Raw genomic sequence first — 27,005 nt, 5'->3', positions numbered from 1 at the left:
GCTAAGAATCTTGGGTCTTTCTTGTGGACATACAGTGGGACTGATATAAAACATTCCTGATTATGGTCAATATCATAGTAGGAAAGGAAGTATGTAAAACATTTTAAAGTATTATGTGGAAAAGAAATAGTGCTGTGGCAATCTACTTAAACAATCCAATTCCATTGTCACGATGAATAAATAACCCAGAAACATAACCATGCTTTATAATAGTCTATTTTAAACACTTTATAACAACTTACTATATTACATTATTCATGTTGTAGGGTTAGTGTAAAAAGCACAGAACTTAGAGTATGAAGGCCAAGACTCAAGTTCTAGTTCTCCCTTTTAGTGCTTCTATGACCTTATTAGGACGTTAGGCTGGCTTAAAAACCTATATGGAACCTCAATTTCCTCCTGTATAAAACAGAAATAAGATAAACCAGCTCTTAGGGATTTTTGAACATATATATGAAAATGATTTATAAGCTTTAAGGTACAAAGTTAAATGTAAGACATAAGATGACTATAAAAAGCATTTTATGTGAAAAAGACTGTTTAAAGATTAGACAAGGGCATATCATGAAGTGTCTTTCAGAAATATATAGCAACTTGAAATTTTGCATGAAAGCTTATACAGACAATGAACTGCAAAATAATTTACACAGAGTATCCATATGTAAAACTGTGCCTTTTTCACTGAGTGACATCAGAAAATTCTAAATAGTCTTCTGAATTAATAAATAAAACCCAAAGGTTTTCCTGTCTTTCCCACTTCCTTCTTCTTTTTGGTCTTTTAGAGGCAAATTTTTTGAAAATTTTTTTTTATATATACGTATGTATGTGTGTATGTAGGTAGGGGTGTGTGTGTGTGTGTGTGTGTGTGTAGAGAGAGAGAGAGAGAAAGAGAGAGAGAGAGAGAGAGAAATTTACATTTCTTGGGTACACAGTTTTGACAAACTTATATAATGAGTAACATATACTATAATCACAAATGGAATATTCCCCTCATACCAAAACCTTTTCCCCTATTTCTTTATAGTAGATCCCCTCTCCTCAAGCCGAGGCACTCATTAATGTGATTTCTGTCCCTACAGCATTGCCTTGTCCAGCATGTTACATAAATGCAATTATACAGTATGTACCCTTTTGTGTTTGGCTTCTTTCACTTAGCATAATGCTTTTGAAATCAGCCCATATTTTTGCATATATCTATCATTCACTCCCTTTAATTGCTGAGTAGTATTCCACTACAAGGATGGTCCATAACTTGTTGATCCATTCACAAATTGATGGCATCTGGATTACTTTCAGTTTCTGACAATTACAAATAAAGCTGCTATAAACATTTATGTACAGGTCTTTGTGTAATATCGTTTGCATTTCTCTCAGGTACACAAATACCTAGGAGTGGGACTGCTAGAGCTTATGCTAAGTATATTTTTAACTTCGTTCAATACTGACAAACTGTTTTCCTTTTATTTTATTGTGAATGAAAGTTCCAGCTACTTGGCATTCCTGCCAGCATTTGGTAGAAGCAGCTCATTAAATTTAAGCCCTAGATTCTAGTAAGTATGTAGATTATCTTGCTGTAATTTTAATTCGTTTTTCCCAAATGACTAAAAATATCGGCAATTATTCATGTTGCTCCTTTGTGACACAATCATTCTTAAATAATATATGGAAATACTCAACATTACTGTCATATTTTGTCACTGGATATTTCTACAACATTGTACATATAAGCATAGCACCATGCAGATCTGCGATACGATCATCATCTGAAAAATTGTGACGACAGCACCCAAATGGACAACACATTAAAATGGCCTAAAAGAACTAAAGCATCATTCATTTCATCAGTATACATTCATTCACTAGACACTGATTCAAAAAATTTTTTTTTAAATCTAATAGGATTATGCCATTGAATAATGCCAATAAACTATCCACAGTACCAGGGCCAGTTGGTTTCACAAAAAATTCTAGAAAGCATTTACAGAGAACATTCTAAGGCTATTTGAAATATTCTGAAGTACAGAAAAATACCTAAAACTTTCAGATTATATTTATAAAGCAAGTATAAAAACAATACTTACTTACTTGAGTTTTGGCAGGAACTGGGCAGATGAAAGATGTAGTAAAAATGAGAAATATACTTCAGATTTTTTATATATTCTATTATAGACTTTGAACCATGTGAATGTAATACCTACCCCTTCCCCCTCAAAAAACTCAAATAGATACATAAAAAATAATAGTGTTCTTTGTGGTTTGGAAATATTTTATAAATTATAACTGGATTGCCTGTTTCAAGTAAGAATGAAATCTGATTAGAGGTAGGAGATAGCCAAGCCATTCTGTTGATGAAGTCAGATCAGTTTGGCCTTAATCTCTCACTGTCTAAATTTATGATTTTAGGCCTAATTTTCATAGATTCTGGACCCTATGGAGGGCACAAAATTGTATGGCTCCTTCTGAAAATCCTGAATTATAATGCAATGAACAATTATGATTCTACTAAATCATTTTACTTAGACAAATAAAAACATACCATTATCATCTTCAATTCCCACAGGCCCTGCTTGAGGAGTCTCTCCATTCTTTAAACAATTGTGGATATATGTAGCCTTCCACCTTGCATACTTTCTGTGTTTCACATTCTAGAAGAAATATTTTTATATTACTATTAGATTGTAGTAAAAAAGTCAAATAAAAATATACATTTATGATAATCTCTATCATATTTCTGAGATTAAACTCATTTTTTCAATGGTATAGCTCTGAAAAGTCTGATACCTTTCCCCATCCTAGCACTGGATTCTAACAACTGTCTAAGGCTCGACAGACTTCATGAAAAGCTATCTTCCTTAAAACTCATGCCTAGTTCTCTCCTATGGTGTTGTATTTCAGAAAAGGTCTGCAATGGAAATATGGCGCATCCTTCCGGCAAAACTTGCAACCCTTACGCACAGGGGAGAACTAAGCTAAATGGAATTCTAAAATTAAATATAAAAGACAGTAATACTTGAGTAAACTATTTTCATTATGGAGGAAAATCCTAATCTGTTCAAACCTATGGAAACAAAAGGAAAACCAAGATGATGTAGTGGTTAAGCAAACAGACAAGAGACAGAGAGCTAGCCGAACTTTACTTTTTAATCTGTAGTGTACTATTTACCAGTTCTGATTCTCAGTTACTTTAATTCCTAAAAGGGGAAAATAATACCTTATGGTACTGCTGTAACAACTGAAAATATCAGTGAAGAACTTGTTATTTGCCTCTTTTCAGGCATCATCTTATCAAAGCTCTCAGTAGCATATTAAACACCAAACCATTCAAACCTTTGTGAAGGATTCTCTCTATTCCTGGTTTTTATGACACTCTACTCTCCTGGTTTCCCCTCTATGTCCTCTGGCTACTAATCCTCTAACCGATCGCCAAATAATCTTCTGTACCCTGTCCTAACAAAATTAAACTGGTAGGTTCAGTCAATGCTGACTCATATAGAACTTTAAATATGAACTATGTTTTGCATATACTATTAAATGATCCAAATTCCTCTTTTCTAAAAAGAGATCTGGAAACGCCCACATTTTCTTGATAATTAGTCTTCATCAGATGATGCATATCCATCCACATTCACTCATTTTCTCCGGTTCACACATCGTTATCAGTTGCATTTATTATCTCCCACTGGGCTGTCTTTATTCATTGGACTACCTACCAGATTCCACAAGCATCAGGGTTCCTGTCATCTAGCTTAGTTTCCTCTCTCCAAACCCATCCCCATGGTTTTAAATACCATCTATATCTTTGTTATTCTCAGATGTATGCACCTAGCCAGAATTTGCTTCTGACGAACACTGAACTGATGATATGACATCTGTACCTGGATGTCGCAATACAACTTAATTTGTTCCTATTATATTTGTTCTTTATTTTCCCACCAATCTTCTTCCCTCCAGGGAATTTCATTCTTCCAAGTCAGAGATGCATGGTTTTTTTTTTTTTTTTAAAGCAGTACCTTTCTCTTATCCTTTTGTCTCTTCCCTTACTCCCTCATCCAATTTACCAGGAATCCAGTTGACTATGCTTTTGAAATGTATCTTGAATTGGTCATCACGTCTTCTCTGCAACAGATCCCTGTCTCCTTACTTACATACATTCTTGCTCTACCCCTACTTTACCTTCCTCATCCTGTACTCAAGAATAGAATGGTCTTTTTAAATATAAATCCGCTCACATCAATCTCTTCAACGGCTTCCCAATGCACTTGTTACAAAACAAACTCTAACTCTAGCTACAAAATTTTATTCTATGTGGTTCCTGACTGTCCAACTTCTTCTCATGTCCCTATCCCACCACTCACTACAAACTTGCTGTGCCAGCATCTTTTCTGCTTCTAAACATGTCAAGGCTCACCCAATTTGTCTCCTCCACCCTTTCCCTTTTTCTCACCCAGCTAACTCACCCCTCATTCCTCAGAGATCAGATCAAATGTCACTTCCCCAGAAACCTTTTCCTGACTTCCCAATATTAGGTAGAATTTCTCAGTAACATTTTCACATCTTCTCTTTAAAATTCATTACAATTTAAAATTATATATTTATATGTTTATACTCTTCCCCCAACCCCTAAATACAGATATCCTAGAGTATAAGCTCATTAAAGGCAAGGTCTAAGCTTTGGCTTTGTGACAAGTACATAGTAGTTACTCAACAAATACACACATCTCTCATGTATGATAGCTTAACTGATTCTGATGGAATCATTCTGGGTTTAGGAAATTCAATTAAGTTTATTATATAGTTAGAATGATTTGAAATGTCTACTGTTTGACTGTTTCTGACCTATAGAAACAGTGATATCATATGGTTCAACTTTTTCTTTCTTCTTTTCCATTCTTTGAGAACAAAGAACATTTGTTAGAAAACTGTGTTTTCCAGATTAGCCTGACATTTTCAAAATCCTGGACAAATGGGAATGAAGATCTACAAATGCTGAATTAGACTTATACCCTATAGGTTTGCATGTGCTCTTGAATTCAGTATTGGCAAAATGATATTATTTTAAAATGTTCATTATTAACCTATACTCCAGCAATGAAAACTAATAAAGTAATAACTTATCTAAAATTTCCATTGATTTCAAGTTTCTCTTCTATGGGGAAAACCTAAGATATAACTTCAACATTTTTTAGGCTCAATAACTATTTGCTATTAAGACCTTTGATAAGATAATATAAAAGATAAAATACATTATTTCTTTTCTTAGGGAGCTGATCAGCTTGCTATGAATATGGAGCTATACTACAAAAAAAAGTTCTATAAAAATACAATAGGTAGAGTATTAAACTTTTTTTTTTTTTTTTTTAGAAGTACATGGAACAGCTCAGAGAATAAAGAAGAAAAACATAATAAAGAATAACTGGTAAAGTAAATGGTACTTTAGTTTGGCCTTGCAGGGTGTGAAGGGTGGAAAGTAGTAGTAAGACTACCCTGGGGAGAGAGAAACGTATGAGCGAAGTCAGAAAGGCAGAAAGAAATGAAGTGTTCAGAGAATGAACGTAAAGAAATGAATTTGCCATGGGTAGAAGATAGAAGATATAAACACTAGTTGGATAAGATAAAGACAAAACAACAGACAATGACAACATCAAAATTGTTATTTTGCTTACTTTGGTTTAGTCGTCAATTCAAGTGGAGACCACAGCTAAGAAATCAAGAGAAGGCTGAGGCTTATAAGGGTGGCAATGGAAGAACAAGGAAAGATCATTAAGAGCAGAGACGTGTCATTAGAGATCAAGACCAAGGTCATCCACACCCCTGTATCCCAATTGCTATGTATGGATGTGAAAGTAGGACAGTGCAGGAGGCTGGTAAGTAAAATGAGATTCATTTGAAATATGGTGTTGGAGGAGAGCTTTATGGATACCCTGGACCACCAGAAAGATGAACAAGTGGGTCCTAGAGCAAATTAAGCCTGAAGTATCACTGGAGGCAAATGGCAAAACAGAAGCTGTCCTACTTTGGGCACACCCTGAGAAGTAGGACAATAATGTTCTTTGGAAAGGATAATAATGCTTGGAAAAAGAGAAGGCAGCATGAAAAGAGAAAGACCAAATATGAGATGGAAAGACTCCACACAAGAAGACAGGGGCAGGAGTCAACAGAAGCTGAACAGGGCTGTTGAGGACAGGGCACTGTGGACATCACTCATTCGTAGGGTCGCCAGGAGTCAGAGCTGACACACTGCCACGGGTCAACAGGTTATAAAACACTTCCACGCATGTTTTTCTTACTTGGTCCCCATGAAACAGGCAAGTCATATTTTAATCTGATAAGGCTCTGAGATGGTAAAGACTAGTTCAATGGAAATACAGTTTAACTTGGCATTGAAGGCCTTCCGCATTGTGGACACTGCTTAAGTCCTATTTTCCACTATTTCCTCTCAGTCCAGAGGAATTTTGTCTCACCTGCAGTCTTTTCTCATGCTATTCTCCCTATCTAATATGGTTTCCTCTTCTGTCAATAAGTTTCGTCTCCTCTTAGGTCAGTTTGAATGTTTATTCTCTTACGAATCCCCTTGATTTCCAGCAAGTCAACAGTTATTTATCATTAAGTCTGGCACTATGCTAAGTGCTGAGGATAACAGGATGAACAAGGCAGGCATGAGCTTCAGAGTCCATCATTAAACGTGGCATGTGTGTTACCCAAGGTCCATCATATTTTCTTCATCTCTCTTAGGATTCTACAATCTTGTCACTATTAAGGATGGGAAAATGGCATTACAAAAATAAAATGACTTACCCACGACATCGCTATTTAGTAGTAAAGCCAACCATTGAATTCAGGGTTGCCTTGGCAAGCTACAATTAGTATACTACAAATTGCAACTTAGATGGGAATATACGAAATAAGAGAAAACGGACTTTAAATGGTCAGCTACTAAAGATTTATTAATGTAGGATCTACATTGGTAGATTTGGGGATCATTTTCAAAGTAAAGAAATAAATTGCTTAAGAAAGTTTAATTTGCCTTCCTCTGGAAGCTTTAAAAATTCAGAAGCTGAATTGTAATGACTGTAGAAGGTTCCTTCAATAGTATGTAAACTTTGAAAAATAAACCATTAGTATAATCTAAAATGTTTTAATTTTAATAAATACATTTAAAATATTTCTCCAGAGGATAAATCAACACAACAATTTAATTTTTATTCCACACTACTTTCAAGATACCCCTGCGAACTTGTGCTTATAATATTTAGCAAAAAAATTTGGCAGTTGTAACAAAACTGATTTGCTTTAAAAAAAATTATTTTTTTAAATAAAGGAAGCTACATATTAAATAATATTTTAAGAGAAAATTTTTCAAGATGTCAATATTTTTAAAATCTTTTAACTCCTCTGGCTGATGAGACATCCTTTCTGGCAAACAGGAATTACAAAAAAACTTTCTTTTGTCCCTGGCCTCTAAGTTCCTGTTTGTAACCAGATTGATGAGAATCACTGACAACTGCAAATTTTGGCCACTACAGTCAGCAGAGATAATTAAGAATTTTTATTTAATTTTAAGTAATTTGTGCTTGCTACCCTGAAGAATGACTGGTTAGAAAACACTAACCACAGGTTACAGTAGGGGCTCTCAAACCTGGTGCACATGAGGGTGTAATAAAAACAAATTGCTAGCCCGAACTATGGAGAACCTGATATAAATCATTGTACATTAGCACATCAAAAAGCTCCTTTGAAAGAGAATGCTTTTTATTAGCTGTCTCCAATTCTTCCTCTTGGATTTTCTTTGGAACACATCAAAGTTTTTATCCCCAGCATGCACTACAACTGCTTTTTTTAAGGTTACAGATTATTTCTCTCTTGCTAAACCCAAAGATTAGAGGTTATCTTACTTGACTATATCAGCACGAAACGCTGATCACTTGCAAGCCCCCTTTCCCTTGGTTTCCTGGCTATCCCGGTCTTCTGGTTTTCCTTGCCTCTATGGATGTTCCTTTTCAGGCCATCATCGTGATACTTTCTTGCCTCCAGGATGAGGAATGCTAGACTTTGGTTCTTGGACTTCTAACACTTCACCTTGATGATCTCATCCAGTCTAATGACTTTAAATGCCACCTCATGCTGTCAACTCCCAAATTTGTATCATATGCTCAGACCTGTCTCCTGAACTTCAGTACTTAGAATTTCAACTCAACATTTTTCTTGTATGTCTGATAATTCAAAACATTCAAAATTCAAAAGCAACTTCTGGTCTTCCCCTTGTTCCTCTACAAGTCAGTAAATGGCAACTCCGTCCTTGTAGCTGTACAAACCCAAAAGCTTTGTCATTTTTGAATCTTCTATTTCTCTCATACTCCACCAATCGATCTTTTAAATTATGTCAGCTCTACATTCAAAATATTGCTAAAGTCTAACCACGTCTCACCATGTCTTCTACTGCAAAGTCTGGTCTGAGTTACCTCTCGCTATTAATTGTTTAATAATGTACTAATGGGTACTATTTCCACCCTTGCATTACAATAAAAAGGAATAACACTTTTAAAATAGTAGTCAAATCCTATCGATTGTTTGAACTCCTCCTCTCAAGTTCACTTCCTGTCACTCTCCTCACTCTGGTTTCAGCTACACTGTCTTCCTTGCTCTTTCTTAGGTAAACGTTACTAATTCAAAACCTTTGCACTTTCTCTTCCCTGTTCCTGGAACATCTGTATGATTTATTCCCTTTTCTTCTTCAAGGTTTTGCTAAAATGTTGCCTTCTCAGAGGGGCTTTTCTCTAACCGTTTTATTTAAATTGATTCTCCTATCCCTACCTTGAGTTTCTCTATGACATTTACCATCTGACATACTATACACTTTATTTATTAATTTCTTTATTGTCTGTTTCCACCAGAGGAATGTGATTACCATTCAGGCAGTAATATTATCCATTGCTGTATTACTGTTGCCTACAACTGTGCTTGTTTATAGTAGAGCTTAACAAATATTTGATGAATGAATGGAAATTAAATTCTGGAATCCATGTTTTTTATTTTTAAATCTAGTACCCAAAATGATTCAAGCTGGCTGTCTTGAAGCCACACTATAAAAAACACTGAACTGAAATAAAAATTTATTTTTTTTTTGCTAATGAATAAATGTGAATATTAATCTTGAGTAGAGTTTGACTTAGGCTTGCAGTGGCTAGAGTTGAGGGTATCCATGAAACCCCCTGAATTATATGCAAAAAATGTAATAGATATGCTTGAGAGAGAATCCACAGCTTTCATAGCATTTCAAAGTAGTGATACAAAAGAGATTAATAATCTCTAACTTGGTGGCAATGTGATAGATAACACATTTATACACTTGGTGCCTCCATTCTCCCAAGTATATTAAACAAAAAATAAGGGCTCTATATAACTTCTAGGAACACTGGACATAACACAATGAGAAATGCTTGAAAAATACATATTCAACAAATTCATTATCACAATGACTCAAATACTGAAATCTTTAGAATCACAAGTTACATGCATTCCCTGATAGAGATTTGTTCAACATTTTTAGACTTCCATATTTTTCAAACAACTGGAATTTTATAAAAAAAGTTTAAAAATGAGAGTAAAGCTGTACTTAAAATCCCAACTATAATACACAAATACTTAACTTTAACTACTCTATCCTTTATATTTGGGATGTACACTCCAATGAGCAACAGGATTTCCAAATACCAAACATGGCATGGACACTAACTGCTTACTACCGAATGTACTGGGTAAGAAAGGGACCAACGTTATCCTGTGAAGTAACAACAAAACACAGTTTTGTGAAATTACTTTTAAAGTTTTAAAAATAGTACAAGATACTCATACACTTTTCACTGTTTCCCCAATTGTTTACATTTTCTTTGTTATAACGATCAATTTATCTATGCATATATGCATAGTACTTATATATTTAGATGCAATCTATTTATGTGTATGTTTTCCTGTACCATTTATGAATAAGTTAGAAGTCACTGTGACCTGCACACGTTCATTATTAATTTTCTAAGATCAAGGAAAATCTTATACATAATAGTTATGAAAATCAGGAAATGTAATACTTATACAAGAATACTGTCTAATCCACTGTCTCAAAGAATATACAATATTGTCTGATCCACAATCCCAAAGAATTCTATCAATTGTCCAAATAATGTCCTTGGTAGTTATTCCTCCCCTGAGTCTAATTTATGAAGCATGCATTATTTAGTTGTCATGTCTCTTTAGTCTTTAATCCCAAACAGCCTTTGTTAGTGCTTCATGACCTTAACTTTTAAAAAAATACCAGCCTCGTTGTAAAATGTCTATCAATTTGGATTTGTCTGATGTTTCCTTATGCATTTTTAGCAGGATTAGCACAGAAGTGATATTTGTTTTTCTTCATCTTATTAGGAAACATATGGTATCAGCTGATCTCAATATTGGTTGTGGGGTTTGATGATTTTGATAAAGTGGTATCAAACAGGTTTCTCCAATCGCTACTATTTTCCCCTTTAAAATTAATAAGCAATTTGAGAGGAGATAGAGACTACACTCATCCCTCAATTTACACAGAAGTTTTTTTTACATGAGTTTTTTTAATACGCAGGAAATATTTCCGTGTATGCAACTTTTTATATGTGGTTTCCATTTAAGTGGTTTAATTTTACATGGTTCTTACTTTTTATTTCCATTACTGGAGATTACTCTTTCTAAAAAAACAATAGCTTAAATAATGTACAAAGAATGACTATTTACTAACACACAATTATCACTGGAATATGTGAAAACTGTTGAGCCGTGGTTGGTAAAAGTTGAACTTATTTAACAAAATGTTAAATCACTGATGGGATAGCTACAGGAAGCAAAACAACACACTGCCTGCATCATAATTCAATTAAAGATACTCGTAACTTATATGCATATTAATTTGTAATTATATCACTAGCACTTAGAGATAACACATAGAAACTAAGTGTTAAGTAAACAATATTATATGTGAACTGTTTTTCTTATAACAATTTTAAAGGGGACATATACCTATAGAGGTAAAACAGATTTTTCAATAAAATTGAAAACCTGGAATTGACGGCACATAAAATATCACATGTAGCCATGTATGTACTTCCAAATATTTTGAGTGATGAAGACATTGACTTTGTGTCAATTAAGAAGGTTGATTGCTTTAGATCATAGCACAAACACAGAGAATTAAATTTATTTTGGTTTTTCTGAGTTTTCATTAGCATATTTTTGTGAAAATATGTAAACAAATATTTTTATAACTTATATTGGCCTATTTCTTTAGTACTTAGTATTTGGTGGACTTTTTTTATGCATTTTTTTTTCCATGTAAAAAAGATGCATGGAACAAATAACTTGCATAGATTGGGGGACAAGTAAAATGTAAATATCCTGCTCTTCATCAAACTTTCTACTCACTACTTTTAAACTCTGTTCATGTATTCTAACTTCACCTTTATTTTTATATTAGTTAGAATTCTACTGTAAACAGCCTTCTCAGTTATTCCATTATTTACTCATTTGTGTGTTATACTATAGACCCATAGATTCTCATTTTATTCAATGATTATCATCTATTGCTATCATTCTTATTTTGATGCTCAAATGGCCCCTGACTTGCACAGTGGAAACCCTTTCAAATTGGCTTCTGGATCCTTTTGTCATGTTCCCATGGTTGTGTGCACACTTCTTTAGATTCTGGTACAGGAGAAGGTTCACCTAGTACTTTCCCTGACCCAGTCCTAAAATTAGCCCTTTCTACAAGAATCATGGTTCCTATTATAGATAATATTTAGAACCCAAACCAAGCAGTAGGGGTGCTCATTGCTATTGATACAACATTACTTCCAGGTACTTTCAGTACAGAGATACAAGAACTATGTTCTATGTGCATGTATACACACATCTATGTATATATGCTATATACACACAAATACATGCATATATTACATATGTTTATAGTATACATATACTTACCTATATACATATATTTGCTCTATTTAATGTATTTAAAAGCCTAAATACGAATACCTCCGACTCCAATCTAACACAATATTGTAGCATTTTCCTATCCCATATTTTAATTTCTTTCTTCAGAAGTGAGAAACCTGGCTCCCTCAATATATTTACTCATTCGCTCAATCCTAAAATACAGAGTCAGCAGTTTTAGAATTGATGACTCAGTATCATCAAGAAAACTCAAACCTACAAATAATAGTTCAATATTAAACTACTTTTGTGGTAAAACTGACATATTTGGAGATGCATAAATCTTAAGTATATAATTTGGCGAGTTATGACAAGTAGACATACTCATGTAAAACATACTCCTATCAAACTGTAACATTCCAAATTCCCCAGAAAGTTCCTTTATCTCTCTTTCCAGATCGATTTCCTCTTAACACACACACCTCATTTTTTTTCCCCTCTGGAACAGATTTGTCTATTGTAGTTCTTTATATAAAGGGAATCATATAGTTTGTATTCTTTTGAGTCTTCTTCTGCTCAATGTAATGTCTATAAGATTCATCCATGTTGTAGTAACAGCATAATTTATTTATCAATTTCTCTGCTGGTGGACATCTGGGTTGTTTCCAGCTTTGGGGCTATTATAAATATAGTTCCTATGAGTACTCCTGAACAAGTCTTTTTTCTAGACATATGTTTTCATTTCTCCTAGAAAAATACCAAAGAGGAATCACTGAGTAAAAGAGTAGGTGTATGTTTAATTTTATAAAAATCTGCCAAATCTTTTTCCTAAGTGGTCATAACATTTTCACTAAGCAATGTATGAAAGCTCTTGTTTTTCCACATTCTAGCCAGTATTTGATGGGGCCAGTCTATTCATTTTAGTCAATTTTACTGTCTTCAAACTATTTATTCTGATGACTGGAAGTGGAGGGGCTTAAAATCTCCAACTATGATTATAAATTTACTTATTATTTCATTTTCGTCAATTTTTGTTTCATATAGTTTAAAACTTTTATTAGATGCATAGACATTTTTTACTGTAACTGAACTCTTTACCATTACAAAATGTTCCATTTTTACCTCTAATAACAGATCTTCTTAAAGTTTATTTTGTTTAATATTAAATATGGCCACTTGGATTTTGTTTACTTAGTATTTGAATATTTTTTTCTATCCTTTCATTTTCACAGTATCTGTGTTACTGTATTTAAAGGGATCTCTTGTAAACAAGACGTTAGAACTTATTGTGTCTAATTTGAAAATCTTTACTTTTAAATTAGTCCTTTTACATTTACAGTACATATTGATACAGGCCTAAAATTTGCTATTTGTTTTATATCAGTCCCATCTGTTTTTTCTATTCCCTTTCCTGGCCTTCTTTTGGGTTTACCAAAGATGTATGTATAGTTATAATAATTTTTACTTAGATAGATATATATCTTTTAAATAAATGAAGCAAAGAGAAAATAAATATATTTCCCTACATACTATGTCTAGTGTATTTTATTCCTTCCTAAAAATCCAAGTTGCCATCTGGTATCGTTTTCCTTCAGACTGAAAAACTTCCTTTCTGCTGCTTAGTACTTTACATCTTTAGTGCAGATTTGCTAGCAAACAATTTAATTGCCTGAAAATTTAATTGCCTTGAGTTTTTGAAGGATACTTTTGCTCTATATAGAATTGAGTTAACAGGGTTTATTTGCTTGTTTTTTTTCTTTCAGTACTTTAATTATGTCGATTTCATTATCTTCATGCCACCACTTTTTTTAAAAAATGAGAAGTCAGTCAGCCTTCTAAGCAGTGCCCTCATGTGTAATGTGCTGTTTCCCAAGACTGCTCTTTCAAGTTTTCCTCTTCCATTGCTTAACTTCACAGGTTTGACTATGATGTCCTCAGATATGGTTTTCTTTGTATTTACTTTACTTGGAAGTTCACTGAGCTTCTTGGATCCATAACTGTTTTTGCAACCAGTTTAGAAAAATCTACGGTCACTATTTCTTCAAAATTTTTTTAAAAATTTTCTTTCTTCTTTCTTTTTTGGGACTCTGATTATACATGTTGGACCTCCAAAAATAGTGGTAATGAATAATGCTTATCTATTTTTGAATAAATTCAACTTAAGTAAATTATATGATTGAGCAATTTAGAATAGTTTCCATTAAAATTATCATGTATTTGCTGATGTCCTCTCTAAATACAGTATACTAGAACATTATCTATCAACTAATAAAAGTGAGAACTAATGTCTTTTAAGCATTTACTACATGCTAGGTACTTTTCTAGAGGCTTTACATACATTTTTTCATTTTATCCCCAGGACAACTGTAGGTATTACAATTTTCTTTATCTTGCAGATGTGAGGACAGGCTTACATAAGTCAAATAACTTACCCAAAGTCACAGTTATAAAGTGGCGATTGGAATTTTCACTTACAATTAACTGAATATTAAGTGCAGGAGACTGTTCCTGGCAATTATTATACAGAAGCAAATATAAGATACATGGAATTTCTACTCTAGTAAGAGAGACGATCTTATCCTCATAATTTTCTATTTATTATTATAATTGCTAAGGAGAGCTTCAGTGTAAAGTGAAAGCATAAAAACTTAAGGCATGGTGTATATAGAGAACACATGCTTTTGCAATTAGATATATCTCTCTTACTCCGTCATGGTTTTCTAGACTAGCGATAAGATGTTGCTCAATTCAGAAACTTCCAGTGCAAATCGATACTCTAAACAGACTACCTCCTTCACAGTCAGCTACAAGGTACATAATTGCTCTAGTCATGGTGCAGTCCTATTTTCCATCAGGAAGAGTCCCAGACTAGGATGCAAACAGTAGTCCATGGGGTCTTCCACAGAGGGATCTAGATCGGTGCTAATTAAAATGTGGTCCCATAACCAATGCTAGTCTGCAAACTGCTTACCAGCTTGCAACAAAATAGTATAGAATTGAGAATATTTAGGAAACTTACAGCAAATTAGACTTGTATTTAGATGCTATTAAAGTTAATTCTTCTAATAATTCAATTACTTGTACTTTACAAAACAGTCTGCAACAAATTAGAAATTAAGGGGAAAAATGCTGGATTCTTATCATAGAGTCTGAGAACATTATTCTAAGCTATGGCATGTGGGGATAAGGTACTTATATTTTTGTGGCCCTCAGTTTTCTTACTGTAATTCAGAGTTGCAAAAGGTGAAACAAAATATATCTAAAGTGTCTAGGTGCAGGGCCAGACAAGTGGTAGGAGTGGATCCCTTCCCTGTGTTTTATCATTACTAGACCTCTTATCATTATAGTGTGGTCTAGTAATATAAGTAACAAGTAATATAAGTAACACATTTAGAGTTGAAAGAATAGAGAAATTCTGGTGACGCTATACCTAAAACAGGGACACCGATTCCAAGAGAGTTACTGGAATGCTAGAAGTTTACATATTAACAAATTTAATTAAATATTGGGATGGAATTATATAAAGCACAGTTTAAAAAGTTCAAATACACATACCTAAAACCGATAGGAGAGTTGAGAAACAGAACAGTGGCAGATAAAAAAAATATACACATATAAACAGTTGAAGACTAAATAAAATACAGACTTATTTCGTTTTGTGCAACTATGAGTAATGACATGAAATTAGAAGGGAAAAACTATCAGAAAATAGACCAAAATGCTGTGAGTAGTTGAGATCTATTACATTTCAGAAGAAACAGGAAAGTTCTGTGTAAATGGGTCTGCACATTATTTCCATCTACAGATAGAAAAATAAAAAAGCTAAACTAAAATAACTTTTGAAATATTAACTAATCAGCCACATTTTCTACCCAGTGTGCTAATTTGTGCTTAATGCCAAAGATGTAAGAGTAGATAGAATAAGACAAAGTTGCCCTGTCAAGGACTCGCAGTAGAATTTATTCTAAAATATATAAAACTCAATACATTTATAGTATACTATTCACACAGATAAGACTAAAGGTAGAATAGTTGAAAGAATAGAGAAATTCACATACGAATTAGAACAATATAGCTAAGATTCGAAGAGAAGGTAAGACATGTAAAGCAGGTAAGAATACAAAATTCCCAAAGGTCAAAGCTGAAGGGTGGTAAGCAGATTGGACTGACACACATGAAATGGGATTGATAAGAAGTACCACAAGTAAGAGGAACTTGCGATGCTGGTAAATGAAAAGTTCCTGGAGTTTCTTCAATAAAATGACAGAAGATAATAGTTTACAGGGAAAAAGAGACCAAAAATAGTCTGAAAATAATTGTGTAAATTGAAGTAAGCTAGCTGGACTTTGCGAAAAAGTCTATTTTTTAAAAAGCAAAGAATAATTAGAACACTCAAAATATTTATGTATCAATGTCATAAAGAGAGCCTCAGGTGTTCAGCTTGCTTACTCCAACACTATATTGCTATACCTTTTCCCCCTCTTTCTTCCTAGTAGAATTTGTTTTAATCTGGTTTATGACTTATTTTTCTAATCTGAGGTCTTATTATTCTTGTTTGCCTTCGTGGTACTCTCTAGAACCCTACTGAACTATCTAAAGCTTTCCATAACGTCATATGTGAATTACCCTTTGTACCTCAAATATCTAGTATAGTGTCACATGCTAGTAAAATGGAGCAGAAAAGAAATCCAGATCAGTAACAAAAGGAGACAGGAGTAGAAAAGCTAAACAGAGCAGATCTACAGGGTCTTCAGAATAAAAAGAGTGCCGCCCACTGAGAAGCATTCTGTCTCTTATACTGCTCTGTCTCAAGAAAACTGGACAGCAGTGGCTTTCAATGGGCATTGCCCCATGCAACAGAGGGTGTTTGGGAAATAGAAGGAGTGGTTTCTGGTTATCTGAATGACTAGCGAATGCTGTGTGGGCACAGTAAAGGAATTCTTGAAGTTTTGAAATAAAAGGAACAACCACAGGCAAGAGAAAATTGTTCTCCACTTGGCATAATTTTGAAATGTCCTATACAACTCTGCCAGTGCAAAAACCTAACTTTTAATCATCAAGCATAAAACTTAACTTCATTTTACATACGAACTTTTTGCAGTTTTGATACTTGTTTTACAAAAAATGCAAATATCTCATAGATTAAACTTTTCTTGGTTTGGAACTTTACTATGAGCTTGCTCATCATCTTGACAAAATTGTATCACAAAAAGCAATGTTCACAGATTTCAGATCACCAACACAACATGCCTGTAACAGTCTCATTTATGGTTTTTTTTTCCTATCTCTTTAAAGATTAATCTCTCTCCTCTCAGAAAACAAACTTTCTTGCTACAGTAAAGACAACACTGGACTCACAGCAATGTTTGTCACTTAGCCTCAGTTTACTCATGTATAAAATAAATATGTACTTAGAGTGGATATGAGAAATAACTTGATAGAATAAATATGAAGTATCTTGTAAAATATCAAGTTCTATATGTATTTTACAACAGAAACAAACAATAAACAATATTTCAGACTAGAAATGAAATAGGAAAGAAAAAAGTCCTAAAAAAAGTCTCTGTCTCCAGTATGTTTATGAAATAATAGTGAAGAAACTTAATAGCATACAGGCTTAACAATACCTGAACACTTAAATCAAACTCAAAACTTACGCTACCCAATATAGTAGTCATGAATTTGCTAAAGTGTAAAATACATGCTGGATTTAAAGAACTTCCTACAACTATATATGTAATTTATATATATGTATGTAGAATATATGTATATAATTTATATATATGTATATAGTTAAAAATAATTTCATTATTCTTTACTTTTTAAAATGTAATTTAATTTCAAATTAAACTTTTTCCTTACATTACATTTGACAGAAACTCTGCTCTTAATAAACAATGTAGAAATAATACTGATAAATAGCAAGAATACGGATCTTCAGCTTATAAGACAATAAAGAATATACACTCACTTCATCAGTGAGTTCTCCAAACACTGTTATGACATCTATTAAAAGACTTGCAGTATAGAAGGACTTGATCATGTTTCTGGAAGAGAAAAGAGAGCTAGTCTAGTTTAAACGAAAAACAGTAAGATGTAGAATTACTCATATAGCTATAAGAAAAAAATTCCAATGTTTTTAAAAGCATTCTGAAATTGATATTTTAAGTAAAATCAGATTTTAACAACATAATAGAGCTCCTCTTGCAATCTGTTATTAGGAGAAATAACAGGTAAATATGGTACAGTAAGGTTTTATAATTTTATGATCTTAGAAAATATAATTATAGTATTATCTAAATGCATATCAAGTCATGTACATTTCTATGCATTTAGGCATAATAATGACAAATCATTTGAATTGGTAAGATGGGAGTTTTTAAAACGAACATCATTGAACCAGGCTGTTTTCGGTTAAAACCAACTCTTAGATTTTCAGAAATGTTAATGAACGGCTAGTTAGGGTACATTTACTGAGAAAATGAATCCACCCAGGGTAGTCTTCTTTTAGCTGTTTTCTCTAAAAAGACAGGACTGCTCTTGATACTCAGGATTAATCTAAGAGTCTATAAGTAACTTTTTAAAAATCTAAATAATTACAGAACGTCATAAAGTGTTCAATGCAAAACTGGATAACGCTGGTTAAAGAGGAACTAAACTTATCATTTTTATTTTCCGCTTTCTTTACTTACTTGTGAAATCGCCCAGCCCGATCCTCATTATCTGCATACAAAAACATTTTCAAAGCATAATTCTCCAAATGAGCAGAACCAACTATTTCTTGAGTAATAGCTTCATTATCACCCAACTGTTTCTTAAGCTAAAATAAAATCAGATAGAAAGCTTATGATTTTGAACTTAACAGAAGCGTATGCTTAAGTACAAATGATCATAATCATCATTTTAAGTAAATTATTTTATATTCATTTTAGTAAAAGATGTAATGATGAAAGCTTGCAAAAAAGAAAAGTGCTCTGCCATAGCCAAAGTATTTAAAACAAAATCCAATGCTCACAAAATTTTGAAGAAACAAGTTATGATACCCTGAAAATATAATTTAGCTCTAAAAATCAAAACCAGGAGTAAAAAGATAACATATTCAAACATCTATTCTCAAGTATCACACAAATACTTCAAAATAATGTATTGTTCAATGTACTATCAAGTATCCTAAAAATGGTATTAGGAAATTCTTTCCTAACCTTATATAATTTAAATTTTTCACTTATTCCCATTTTCAATCTCTTCTCAAACAAAAAAATTAGACTAGAAATATCAATATATCCTAAAATAGGATCTCTCAGAGCATACTGTATAAAAAAAGAGACCTAATTCTAAATAAGGTATAAGATGACAAACCTAGAATTGGATTATGAAGGTTTTTAAAATTTAGACAAGTATATGGTTCAAATCAACACAATTTACAACTGTGTGAATTTCCAGTCAGTATAACCAATTTCTACATATACAATTATTTATAGTATATAAAAAAAACAACAAAGTTCCTACATTTTACCCAGACTGTTATAGGAAATAAATGACCCTCTGGAATATTAGATCTTAGCATCATACTACTGTTCTAAAATTGCTTTTTTCAAAGACATTATAAAATAAAAAATTAAATTTAAAGACAGGCCTCAGGATATTTTGTAAAATCAACAAAGTAAATACCTTCATAATTACAAGAGAATAATTTCCTGTCCAGAAGAGATCTAATGTTAGAATTCAGGAACATTTTTAGCTATGCTTATCCTGAACAAAAACTGAAAAAAGCCCACATATAACAATAATTTACTGTATCCAAACCGTGAAATAATTTAATTCTAGATTTAATTCTAGAAAAAAAATAGTGGAAGTATGTTATTTCATCTTCAACATAAAATACCTGGCAGCAAAAAACATAATATACTAAAATTTTCCAACTCTAATATACACATAGTACAGCCAAGACAGATGTGTTCTCACCATGGAATATACTTATTCTACTTGTTATTTTAGATAATGACTCCTGATGAGTCCCTTTATAAATGTGATTTTACATTTCGCTTATTATAAGGAACTATTTGAGTTTTATGTTATTTGAAAGCTATTATTTACCTATTATTACTACATTACAAAATTAAGAGATATATTCTATATAAAATGTCTGTTAGAGACGGAATTTTAAAAATATAACAGTATGTGTAAGACACATTCTTCCTCCTGTCCTCTAAACCTACGGTCCCCAAAAAAGTACTCAAATTTTTCCAGTATCCACAGAAGGAGTGTTAGAAGTGGAAAGCCAGACAGATTCTAGGGACAGTTACATTCCCATCAGAGGTGCCACAAATACCTCATTGGGTGCTTAATTGTAGCAGAGGACAGGGGCTCTGGGTCTGAAGACCAGACACCTACACCAACTTAGGACACTATTGCCTGTGGTTGCTTAATACAATTAGGCTTGATATAAATAACTTGCAACATTTATAAATAACTTGTGAAACTAGACATGGTGTCTCTCCATAACCTGTGAAGTTTGAGATGACTCATTAGTCACCACATTTCTTCTAGCAGGGTAGAAAGCCTGGACCATAAATGAGCATCTTACCCTGGGCCCAAGAGTGGGAGGAAGAGAGAAAAGGCAACTGGTATCATTTCCTTCATTGTCCCTTTCACTAAATAAATAGCCCATTTCAATCATCCATGAGATTGTATGCAGTAAGACTAGAAAATGATTCATCACTTATGAACAGATGACTCAAAGGCCATCTACAGTAATACGGAACAGGACAAAATGGTATATGCACATATAACAGGACCTATTCTAAATTTCACTTACAACTCCCTTAGCACTATGATACAAAAAAAAAACTGCATCTTTTTTTTTTTTTCAGCTATAATGACAACTGATTATATTATGGCAGCTGACTGCTGCCAAAGGAAGACTAAAATGACAATACATACATACATAAATGAAACAAAACAGCATTTTAAACATTAATCAGAAAATAAATTATCACTGTTTAACTTACAGTTTCTAACTGATCCATTAGCTTTGATAAAAATTTACGACACTCAGGAGTTTTACTATCAATCTTCATTCCAGTTTGCATCGCGTATAAACGACCTACATAAAAAAGAAAAATAAGGTTAAATTGAACAACTTCATTTTTTAACATCTTTACGACTAAATGTTTAATATATGTTTTATCTAATAAATCGCCAAATTTAAGTGAATTTAGGAATGACTTGGATTTACTATGAATCTTCTTTACAAATATAAAGAACACAAAAATATTACTCAAAGAATACAAGAGATTCATGATGATTCACAAATTTCTTTTTACTAAGAAAGGCATTCTTTTGACGTGTTAAAAAAAAAAAAAAAAAAAAGACTAGATCCTAAGCTGTCAAAGCCCTGCAACTTAATTGGTACATCAGGCACTCAGAAAAACAACCTACATGTACAAGAGCATGTGCCAAGTGTCAGGAAGTCCTAGTGATGAAATATACAATATGGGCTGGGATAGTGGGAAACGTGAATTGAGCTGAGGCTACCAAGTAGAAGTACTGTTTTAATCATTTTTATGTATACAAATAAAAAATAAATATACTTTCTCTAAAAAAAAAAATAATGAAAACATTAGAGATAAGGCTAAAGCAAACGACCTAACATCACCATCCTAATAGCTTTTCCAATGATAAGAGCTCTGAACAGTGTGGTGGCAACTGTTATCACTAGTATGTACATGTATTGTCTGTAATTTACCTCTTACATTCAACAAAACATTTGAGATCCGTGTTAGTGCTACAGTGCTCCACAGTATGGAGTGCTCCACAGTATGGACACATCATTCTAACTAAAGCACACTTAGGTAGTTCTCTGCTTTTCATTATCACATTTCATGCTGCCCTACCAAACCTTCCTGTGCACACATTCATAGGTTCCCTGAGGTAAATACCAAGTGGAATTCCTGGGTTATAGCATATGCTCCTTTTTCACTTTGAGAGCTCCTCTTAAACTTTCTTCCAAAGCAGATTACTATGCTAATATCATTATATCTCCAATATAAACAAGCACCCACTTCCCCTAAACTCACAAAAAGTTGATGGTACTAAACTTCCTGTCAATCTCAGGGTTGAAAGTGGTATCTCACTATTTGATTTTGTATTTACTTGAGTACTAATAGGTATTAGGTATTTACTGGATAGCCCTCTATCCTCCTTTTGAATTAGAAATTATCAAAATAAAAGAAAAAAACTTCCACCAAATTTTCTATTGGGTTGTTTACTTTTGTAACAAATTGGCTGTGGCAGGTTCTTTATACATCTTCCCCTCAAATGGAATCTTGTAAACACTATCCCCATTCCCTCTTTTACTCTTCTTCCTCAGCATGTAATCATCTTCTATTTATTTATCCTCTGTCTCTACTCCAACTAGAGTTTAAACTCCATAATGACAGCAATTTTAATCTATTTGGTTTGCTGATGTATCCCTGGCATCTATGATAGTGCTTGGCCTTCGATAAACATTTCCTGAATAGATAAAATACATGAATGAAAGAACAGCTCATTCTGTCCCAGTGATTTAAACGTCACTTTTATCATTCATTATCATATGTTAAGTTTCCATGTGATAAAAGGGCCCAATTCTGTATACTTTCTACTGGGTCTATTGCTGCCTTATTTACTAGAGCTTTAAACATGGCTTGTTATCTGTCAATTATCCTCGGGATTTCCAATTCGATTATGCATACTTAATCATATCTTCTTAAAAAATGTATTAACAGACAACATAATACATAGTTATTTACTCTATCTCTGTGTTTTTAATTTTAATAGCTTTATCTGAAGAAACTACCTTTTAATGCTTAGGCTTTTAGGGCTATCTCATGTTCCAGAGCTTGAAGTTTAATGTACTAATGTATTTATTTCCATAAATCAAATTTAAGGGTTTGATCTATCTATATCCTAACAAGAGGAAAAAAAATTGGCGTTCCAAAAGTAGCATACAGATTTACACTGCCACACAGTGTGAAATATGGTGCTTTCATTTGCACTGCACATAGCCTACACTGGATATCACTTTGACACAAAAATAGACAGATGCTAATTTAAGAAGCAAAAAAAGCACTTTAATTATTCATTGCTTTGATTACAAACGTGATCTGTATTTTCTCCTTTTAACTAGTTATGTTTCTTGAGCAGCTTGCCCAGGTCCTTTCCCCAGTTCTCTATTAGGTTTTCATTGATCCCCTTCCCACCCCTTTTAAAGCATGGTGGAACGCATTCCTCTTTTTAAACCAGTAGTATTTGAGTTATTAAAGTTGTGTGCCAGAAAGTGAGCTTTTTTTTCTTAAAATTGATTGAACTCTCCAGCACTTCTTTGTGAGTTGTTAGGTCTGCTAGCATTTTTGTTGCATTTATTAAAGTGTATCACAAGCTCTTTAGATAATAAATATATGGGCTGCAAATACTTCACTGTCTTTCAATTTTTGAATGTTTTAAAAGAAGTTTCAAATATTTATGTACTCAAAGCTATTATTTGAAACTTTTTTTTCCTCTATCAGTTCTCAGCTTTGAAAGTTCTTTTATCTCCAGGGACTTGATATTGAGTTACAAGATTTTTCTAGTTTTTTCCTATCGGTTTCCAAATTTAACTCTTTAATTTGCATTTCTCCCCCAATTTAATGGCGCCTGTCTCAAAATCGATAAGTACGTCTTCCTTTCTCTAATGATATGTGATTCCTTCCTTAATATGCATAGTATCACTTTTTATACTTCTTGTCTATTTTATTTTACTGAGCTCTCAGATCATACATCATCTCCTTATATGATAATATCTCTAACTGATAACATGCCTTTTCTTCCTCACATTTAATCTTACCATATCTTATCGCATTACCAAATTTTTCAGAAGACTTTTAAGTGTAATTGCTCTTATTTTTAGGAGAAAGGCTTTTAGTCAGGACCAGGGATTGTTAAGAGATAAAATAAGGCTTATTAAAAATGTTGCGTTTATTTGAAAAAAAAAAAAAAAATCAGTTCAAATAGGGCAGTACCAAACAAAAAGTGGTTAGGAGCACTTAGCACACAAGCCAGGGAAAAGACATATAAAGAAAGTGTGGAAACAAAGAAATCATTGGACTGGCTATGGCGTAAAGCCTCACTGGCTGCCTGTGATTGGTTGTCCTTAGCACTTTGATTGCCTAACTGTGAGGTATTTACAAGCTGAGATTTCAGTTTGCTAACATAGCCACATTGATCAAATGACTCCTTATTTAATTAATTTAACAGGACCAATTCCATGCCAGTTTGCTCATATTTCCCCTAATAGAGTCACCATCCTAGCTATATTGAGGCTGAGGCCTTCCAGACCCATATGATTCCAGGAATTGATAAAACAATTGGCTGGCGTATGGGAAAAAAATATTAGCATTTGTATTGACATTTTTATGTCTTTAAAATTTCTATTTTTATATCTTTCATCATATATAGTATTTGTCTATCAATACATAAATGTAATTTATAAATAATTTATATATGAGATTTGTATTTTTTTTAACTCATGTGGATAGGTGATCAAAAGGTTAATCAGGACTCAGTAAATCATCACTCCTCTCAACTATAAGCTATATTTTCTTTCCCCCACCAGCCCATGACTCTCCCCCATGACCCCATTCCTTCTACTGCATTCCCTAGAACTACTGCTTCATAATAAGCAAACTCCCATACATCTCCTCAGATTCGTTCTCCTTTATCTTAACTCTGGGTATCTCTTGAAGAAATCATGTTATTTACAATCCTCTAGAATAGAATTTTTAATTCTCTTACATTCCTATCTCAGGATTGGCAAGTACAACTGGTTTTCTCTTTGTGCCCCACTGCTTCTTACATTCCAATATTATCTCAATGTCTTCTAAACATGCTGGTCTAGGACACATGCCACCCTCTTCCACCTGATCTTGTTATGCTTATAACCCATGGACCTTCAGGTCCTTCCTTGTTCTTCCAACATCCTGGAAATTTCTCTTTTTACACAGATAATAAACACTTGTGGCAGAGGCTGCTAGCTGCCTTTCTACATCTATTCTTCCCATCTTACTAACAAGACCCCTATATTATTAGGGAGTTGTAGTGTACCTAGCCAAAAAAGTACAATTCCTAGTTTTCCTCAAAGCAAACTATGGCCATGTAACTAAAGAGTAACATCATGAGACCAGAAATTGTTGGGAGATAATCTAGAAAAATCACCTTAAAAAGGGGAATGACATGAGGGAAATGATCTGACTGACTCTTTTCCTTTTCTCTTCTCTAGTGTCTAGAATAAAGCCGAGATGACCAAAACTCTAGTGAGCATCTTGGACACAAACAGCCTTGGAAATGGCAATCATGTTCTGGTTTATAGATCTGAAGTTGGAAAAAATGCAAGTCTCTAATGACTTCATGGAATTTGCATACTGGTTCTGGGTAATGCCAACATCAAACTTTCTTTTAAATGGAAAGTAAGCTATGTATTTTATTTAGTTATTGTTATTTTGGATTTTCTGTGATTAGAGAGCAAATCTAATTCTAATGCATACAGTGTCATGTTCTCAATTCTTATAAACCCTGACCTCCAATAACTGTATGTACTCTCCCTCACTACAGTCATTTTATAATTAATCACAAACTCTGGTAGTTCCAAAATCAGTATATTGGGCATCCACTCTAAACACAATATTCCTTTTTACAGCATTCGACTATGCCTATTGCAATAGGCTCCCAGGTCACTGGTGTCTCCCTACTTCACTGCAACCAGTCTTCTCTCCTTTAACATCCCTCTGCAATCAGCTTTGATTTTACACTGTGTTTTTCTAGAACTTTCTTGCCCTACCTCCTTCTACCCCTGCATCTTTTGTTACATCCGTATGGCAAAAGCACACTGATATATAAACCCAACTATCTTCTTTCTCTATACTTACATACAAATAGCGTAGACTACTGGCATTATTAATATCATTACAAATATAATTATCAACCTCGAATAGGCTTAATACTTGCCTTCCCAATCTCTCGTAACTATTTCAAACAACTTCAATCTCATTAAACATAATCTCAACTCAAACATAAAGAAAATTTAATAGACATTAATTATTCACTATCTATATATATTGGCCAATACGATAAAACATGGTAACATGAGTACTATACTCACATGAAATACAGTATTGACAGTTTCATTTTCCAGGAGGTCTTTCTTCTTACTTTCTAACCACTACAGTAGTAAACACTATATGAATCCTATCATCCACGAAGTGTAGTTAACTATTTGGTAGATCAAGTTTGGGGATAAATGGCTATCCAGTATAGGTAATAGCCTAGAATCTAGGCCCTAGATAATGACAAAATGAAGTTGATTCCTAGATTCACCTTCGCTTTAGTGGCAACCATCAGAAATTAACCATTAAGCAGATGTGCGGGAAATTAATCCAGCATTTCCTTGTTACCACACAATAGTGATTTATTTTTATGTAAAAAGTACAACATTCCCTTTCTAATTTGTGGTTCTTAATTATTACTACTGCTTACAATGAAAACTGAGACTACCGATCCATCTGTCTATCTATCCATCTATCTAACTCCTTTGAAGCAAAAATCAAATTATTCCCACTTCACTGTCACAACCCATGCTCCCTCATAACAAAAATATAAACAAATATCGACTTTAAAAGTTAACCTCAAAACAGTTGATTCTTGAAATACAGTGTAATAACAATGTAATTTATTGATTTTGCCTATGTGCATTTTTTTATTGGTTTACATGCATATTTAGTCTTTGCAATTATAAGAACATTGTTGTACAGTAACACGGTTAATTGAAGAACTGGACCATCTCGGAAGTGGAAAGATTTAGGATAAAAATTGTCCTGGCTTTGACATTTTTGAATATCTTATGCGGTTTACAATTCTTAAGTACAAAAAATGTATTACAAGATGCATTCTCTAATCTTAATAAAAGTGAAAAGAACTTCAACCTACTTATGAAAATAGAGATCTCTGTGTCATAGGGCGGGGTCGGCAAGCCCCGG

At 33.3% G+C, this 27,005-nt stretch overlaps 1 protein-coding gene across 1 annotated transcript in view; it reads right to left on the bottom strand.

The window, feature by feature from the left end:
• The window catches only part of VTA1 (vesicle trafficking 1), a 54,535-nt gene that overhangs the window by 14,364 nt on the left and 13,166 nt on the right, over positions 1-27,005 (bottom strand). Inside the window, exons 2-5 of the mRNA XM_036222201.1 lie at positions 20,967-21,061; positions 18,648-18,775; positions 17,927-18,002; positions 2,537-2,645 (exon numbers count right to left, since the gene is read on the bottom strand). Coding sequence (XP_036078094.1) covers positions 2,537-2,645; positions 17,927-18,002; positions 18,648-18,775; positions 20,967-21,061 — 408 coding nt within the window. The remainder of the gene's footprint in view (positions 1-2,536; positions 2,646-17,926; positions 18,003-18,647; positions 18,776-20,966; positions 21,062-27,005) is intronic.

This window comes from Rousettus aegyptiacus, unplaced genomic scaffold (assembly GCF_014176215.1).
Source record: "Rousettus aegyptiacus isolate mRouAeg1 unplaced genomic scaffold, mRouAeg1.p scaffold_m13_p_1, whole genome shotgun sequence".
NCBI classification, from domain to species: domain Eukaryota; kingdom Metazoa; phylum Chordata; class Mammalia; order Chiroptera; family Pteropodidae; genus Rousettus; species Rousettus aegyptiacus.
The sequence above is the reverse complement of the archived record's forward strand: the minus strand, read 5'-3'. Positions and strand labels throughout refer to the sequence as shown.